We start from the raw sequence: 6745 nt of genomic DNA on the forward strand, positions 1-6745 counted from the left end.
TAATATACACAAACTGAATAACAAAAATTGTAAATATTATTTTTTTTCAATTTTATTTCAACTGAAAATAACTATTAAATTTTTATAAATTGGCTCGGGACACAGGTTTTTGCTAAACCTTTGACATTGAAAATATTTTTTAAGTTATTTTCAGATAATTAATTATTTTTTTTTTATAATATAGTTACGTAGAATCGATAATAATTTATAAAAATGCAGATATTTTTCTATTTTCTTTTTGAAGAAACAAAATATAAAATAGTAAAGTCTGGGGACACCAATTGGTCATGTTTTTTAAGAACGACCCAAATACTGGACTAACTGTTTTAGAGGCGATTCCCATTCAGAAATAAATAAAATTTCAACATTTGCACTATATTTGTAAATAGTTTCATTAATTAGCAATTACTTTCATGAGTGAGCTGTATGCAAATAAAGAATTAACTGTGCGTTTAGCAAATTTGAAATAAGACGAACACGTGCTTGTCGGGTAAATAACGCGGATGATTTCGTATTTCGAAAATTTCAGTGGAACTAAGAAGCAATAAAAATATTATATTTTTGGTTGGTGAGGTCAACCACCAAATAACGGGTGCAAAATTACCGTCTAATCGTCAAGTTCTCGCGGTTCTATTTTTCAATATTCGCGAAGTAAAATTGATTGTTAGTGAAAGCGCAAATCTTGCCACTCGTGAGTGCATTATATTCTGGGAAAAGGCTAGGGTACCTACCAGAGTTGTCCCTAATTGTGTTAAGAAACTTGTGGATCTTTATCAAGTCTGGCGAGAGCTGCAAAAAAATTGCAAGAAGATACCGGCTTTTCATAGACGTCGCGAGGAGGAGTTTCAACAGGATTTGGATAATTTATTCGATATCGCACATGCTGATGCTCTCAAAAGAATTAAAATAGAAGAAGATAAAATATTCTTACAAAAACAGAGAGCCAGGGCGTCCGGGTTGCTTAGCGGGTGTAGACAAAAGTTAGCTATAATTGAAGAAAGGGCAAGGCTCAGACAACTAGCAAAAGAAAAAAATAGACTAAAGCAAATACCCTTAGAGAGCTTGTTGACATCTGTAACTCCACACAACAATATAACACTCACAGAATTACAAGATCAATTTGCAAGCTCTGAAGAAAGCCTGAACGAACCGCTGCCTTCCACATCTCAATCTCTTCGTTTATTATCTACGACGACAAAAAGAGGAAGGAAAGATTTTATCACGTCTAAATTGGTTGCAACTTTAAACAGATGTCAACTCAGCATTAGAGATTCTGTTTATATAATTCAGGCTGTAGTAGAAGCACTAGGCCTTTGTTGCGACGATTACCCAATTAACAAATCTTCAATTCAACGCATTCGAACACAAATGAGAAAACATAGAGCAGAATCCATAAAATCCGATTTTCAGAATAACATGCCCGAAGTAGTTACCGTTCATTGGGATGGAAAATTGTTACCTGGTCTGGATGTGAAAAGTTCTAAAGAAGAACGCTTGCCAATTATTATTTCATTTGAAGAGAAGGAACAACTTCTTGCAGTACCGAAATTAGAAAGCTCTTCCGGCAAAGAACAAGCGAAAGCAGTATCAAATGCGCTTAATGATTGGAACCTTAAAGATAAGGTACAAATAATGTGCTGTGATACGACAGCATCTAATACAGGCCGCTTGAAAGGAGCTTGTGTGCTTTTAGAGCAAGCATTAGAGAGAGAATTGTTACTCTTTGCTTCCCGTCATCATATTTACGAACTTGTGCTCAAAAAAGTATTTATATCAAAGACTCAAGAAGACACTACCAATCCCGATATTCCACTGTTTAAAAAATTTAAAGATAACTGGAAGAATATTAATCCTAGTGCTATCGAATTATGCGATAATTTTGTCAAACAACATTTCTGTGACGCGACCATTAATGAATTGGTGACGTTTTTTTACAACGAACTGGGAAAATCGATTGTACGAGATGACTATCAAGAACTTATTGAACTCGCCATTATTTTTTTGGGAGGAGATTCTGAAAATAAAATTAAAATCAGGCAGGAGGCAATGCATCAAGCACGGTGGATGGCAAGAGCTATTTACTCTTTAAAGATTTGTTTGCTGCAGTCTCAGTTTAAAATGAATGTCAAGGACGAACAAGCGCTTAAAGATGTTTGTTTATTCATTGTGACAGTTTATGTAAAGCCCTGGCTTGGATGCTGTTTAGCAGTAAAGGCGCCGAATCAAGATTTGCGTTTTTTAAAGACCCTGCAAGGTTAAGAGTTGACAATTTGAGCAAATTCAGTCAACAACTATGGTATTTATCAGAGGAAGTAACCCTCCAATCAATTGTTGACGACGAAGTTGATAAAAAAACCAAGCTGAAAATTTTGGCAAACTTACAAAGAGAAATCTTTGGAAATTCAAGAAAGGGAACATAGAAGGATGAGATGTCGGTCTCTTTATATGGTAAGTGGTAATTAATCTGTTATTTTAAACTTTGCTTATTTAATTTAATTAATGCTGTAACTTTTTTTTTTGTTTTAGAAAAATCGTTGAGTGATTTCATATCTGTTAAGAGCAAAAATATATTTTCGAGATTTAAAGTTGACAGCAGTTTCCTTCAGGCAAATTTATCTTCGTGGGAAGAAAATGCCGCCTATGTGGAAGCTAAAAAGAAGTTTTTGAGCTTAAAAGCAGTAAATGGCACAGCTGAAAGAGCTGTTAAACTAATGCAAGACTTTCATGGTTTGATAACCGCAGACGAAGAACAAAAGCAGTTCCTTTTACGATGTGCGCAAGAACATAGAAAGATGTATCCAGATTGTAAAAAAGAGACTTTAACAGGTCTATTCTGCGCTGGTAATAAAAAGTTTGTAACCGGTAAATAAAGTTTCTGTCAATTTTTAAACCCTTTTCGCATTCTCTGGACTCTTGTAACCGGTAAATTTTGTTACAATCTCATAAGCTGGTAACAAAGTATTGCCCCATGAAATATGCAATGCCAGAATTTGCACAATTCTTCATAGCTGACTTGCTGAATACTTTAACTGCATTACCAACGTTCCTAGAATCGCGGTGACAAGAACTGGTAACATTTTTTGGTAATAAAAATTTCCGGTTACAAAATCTTCGGTAACGTGCAGAATAGACCTGTAAAAAAGAAAATGTCCTAAATAATAATTTTTTAAATTAAAGAAAGCCATTACCTAAATGTGTATTTTCATCAATATTAAACAAACATATGGATATTTGCGTTGATCTAGCTACTTGATGTAGTAAAAAAACTATTTGCTAAAACTTTGAGCCCCTGTCGGCACGGGTTAAAATATACATAGAAAGGAAAAATTTTATATTTGAGTACAGGTAAGTATACTTAACAGAATTGGAGGGTATGCATTTTGATAATTACAAAACAAAAAATTTCGTCCATATAAGTGACACCCTAATGTACATATATGAAATAAAGGAGCAACATTATTTGAATTAAATTTTTAACTGGTTCTTAAGTGTGTTTTTTACAACTAATCCCGAACTACTGAGTATGTAACTAGTTCTTTTGTGTGTTTTTTGCTACTGATACAGAACCACTCACTATGGAACTGATCGAAAACAATTTTTCTTGGGGCTATCTCTGAACTGAATACATTGGAATGCTTATGGGCCTACTGTCTCTGAACTGTGTACATTGAAATGCTTATGGGGCAACTGTCCACCGCCAATGACAGCTCCATTATAAAGTAGACAGTTGAAGCCGTTGTTCGGCGATTGAGCAGGAACTAGTGTTGTGGAAAAAGGAAAGCATCTTGAACTATTTTTGGCCTAGAGAAATCTCCTGCAGGGTAGCGTCAACGGAGTGTGAATGTGTGTGTGACAGCAGTAGCATTTATCACTTTGTTGTGTCCCTTTTAACTGCGTTTCGATTCTAAGTAATGGTCTGATTATGGCAACTTAACGTGACTTACGGCTCTCTCTTAAAAATTCTGTAAAATGGGTGTTGCTTATATTTGAACAGCCGAAACTTTACGTAACTTAAGGCCACGTCGAAATCTGCTTCATTTTAATTCTCTATGTTCTACGTTCCATTAAGTTAAGTTAAGTTGCCATAATCAGGCTTTAAGAGTGCATTCGTGTATATACATTTGGAAGTGGATACGTGCGCTAATGCATGTATTTTATTTTGCAAATTCGCATTGTGTTGCAATGTCCCCGATTGCTTTGCTGACATGCCGCAAAACCACAAAATAACAATAGTTACACAAGAGGCCAACAACGACGCCAGAACCACCAACAATAGTTGTGGCAGCAGATCTGAAAAAATACTTAAAATTAATGCCATCTCATAAATTTCTTTTTAATGCTGTAGAAATGTGGCATCAAAGCCGCTCAAGTTGCGATCTGTAGCTACTCAACTGCCATTGTTGATTTTATGTTTTAACTTCATCCCACAACAACTGCTGCACTTTCTGTTAAGTGTTTTTGTTGCTCTTTTTATACCCGAGCGCACTTGTGCACAAGGGTATTATAACTTTGTTCACATAACGGTTGTTTGTAACAGACAAAACGAATCGATATAGATATAGACAAATGTATACATAAATGATCAGAATGAAAAGAGAAATCGATTAAGCGGTGACTGTCTGTCCGTCCGTCCGTCTGTGCACACGATAATTCGAGTAAAAATGAAGATATCTTAACAAAACTTGGTATGTGCACTTCTTTCGGGCGTATGACGGATGGTATTGAAACTGGACAAAATCGGACAATAACCACGCCTACCTCCCATATAACGGTAATTTTCAGAAATACGAAAACTGCGATATTTTAGTAACTACTGAAGATAATGCACTCAAAATTGATATTTACAATGACTTTCAGACGGAAAACATGAACATTATAAATTTTTGCAAAATGGGCGAAGCCACGCCCACTTATGGTTACATGTGTATATCTTGGTAACCGCTGCACCAATTTCTTCCAAACTTGGCACAGTTGTTGGCCTTGGTATAGCATACTAAATGGCCGAAAATTTTAAAAATCGGTCTTTAACCACGCCTACCTCCCATATAACGGTAATTTTCAGAAATACGAAAACTGCGATATTTTAATAACTACTGAAGATAATTCACTCAAAATTGATATTTAAAATAACTTTTAGACGAAAAATTAGAATATTATACATTTTTCGAAAATGGGCGTAGCCACGCCCACTTATGGATACAAGTGTATATCTTGGTAACCGTTGCACCAATTTCTTCCAAACTTAGCACAGTTGTTAGCCTTGCTACAGCATATCTAATGGCCGAAAATTTTTCAAATCGGACAGTAACCACGCCTACCTCTNCAAAAATTTTGAAGTGAAACTACCTTCTAAAAATTATTGTATCATGTTTTTACTTATGAAAATCAAGTTTAATCATTGCATTTTGAGTTTTATTATTTACTCAGAAAATAATCGTTTTGTTTTGNAGTGTATATCTTGGTAACCGTTGCACCAATTTCTTCCAAACTTAGCACAGTTGTTAGCCTTGCTACAGCATATCTAATGGCCGAAAATTTTTCAAATCGGACAGTAACCACGCCTACCTCTCATATAACGGTAATTTGGAGAAATACGAAGTCTTTGATAAATCAATAAATATTAAAGCTAATTTACTCAAAATTGATGCTTGCAACAATTATTTACCAAGAAATATGTTTATGATAAAATTTTGAAAATGGGCGTGGCACCGCGCACTTATGGTCACATATATGTATCTCGGTAACTGTTCTACCAATTTGTATNTTTATTTTTTGCTCGGAAAATAATCGTTATTTTTTGAGTTTTATTTTTTGCTCAGAAAATAAAACTTCATTTTGCGTANTTGCAACAATTATTTACCAAGAAATATGTTTATGATAAAATTTTGAAAATGGGCGTGGCACCGCGCACTTATGGTCACATATATGTATCTCGGTAACTGTTCTACCAATTTGTATCAAACTCGGTATGATTATTGTGCTTGCCACATAGAAGCAAAACGTTGAAAAATTATTGGAATCAGATTCAAATTACGACCACTTTTCATATAACGGCAAATTTCAGAAATGCTTGAAACTTCAATATTTCGAAATTTAAGGACGCTAATTTACTTAAAATTGATACACACCGGCTTACANTGCTCAGAAAATAAAACTTCATTTTGCGTATGTATGCGTATGCGTGAATAGATAGGGGCGGCTGCATTGAACTTTTAACGCCATTGTGGAGAGGGTAATGAAAATACAGAGAGCAAGATACAAGGGCAACGACAAAACAACAGACACTCATAGNAAAATCATATACTTAGTACCTGCGCCGGGTATTTAATGTTCGGCTCCGCCAGAACTTACACTTTCTTACTTGTTTCTCTTATATCGCTTCATGCAAACATACATTTAGTTATTGCTTGCTTTATTACTTTTATTATAGCTACTGTAAATTTGTTTTTTTTCACCACTGCAGTGCATTGTAATATGCTTTGCTGCTGTCGTGTTTTTAGCTTTTGTCCCAAATAAATTTACCAGGGACCGCAAATAACGATTACGCCCNGGATCAAGCCAATGATAAAGATGAAGAACAGGACAAAGTTAAAGATAAATAAAAATACAAGGATAGCGATAATGATGAAGATATAGGGATGAAGATAGGGATGAAGATGAAGATGAAGGTGAAGATGAAGATGAAGATGAAGATGAAGATGAAGATGAAGATGAAGATGAAGATGAAGATGAAGATGAAGATGAA

The 6745-nt window shown here is 34.9% G+C and overlaps 1 protein-coding gene across 1 annotated transcript in view; it reads left to right on the plus strand.

The window, feature by feature from the left end:
• The first annotated feature begins 2421 nt into the window (after positions 1–2421).
• LOC108365587 (uncharacterized) overlaps positions 2422–6745 on the plus strand; it is a 14368-nt gene continuing 10044 nt past the window's right edge. Inside the window, exons 1-2 of the mRNA XM_017619645.1 lie at positions 2422–2448; positions 2527–2841. Coding sequence (XP_017475134.1) covers positions 2430–2448; positions 2527–2841 — 334 coding nt within the window. The 5' untranslated portion in view covers positions 2422–2429. The remainder of the gene's footprint in view (positions 2449–2526; positions 2842–6745) is intronic.

Source organism: Rhagoletis zephyria, unplaced genomic scaffold, assembly GCF_001687245.7.
Source record: "Rhagoletis zephyria isolate East Lansing unplaced genomic scaffold, Rhagoletis_zephyria_1.1 Rzeph_scaffold_01920, whole genome shotgun sequence".
NCBI classification, from domain to species: Eukaryota; Metazoa; Arthropoda; class Insecta; order Diptera; family Tephritidae; genus Rhagoletis; species Rhagoletis zephyria.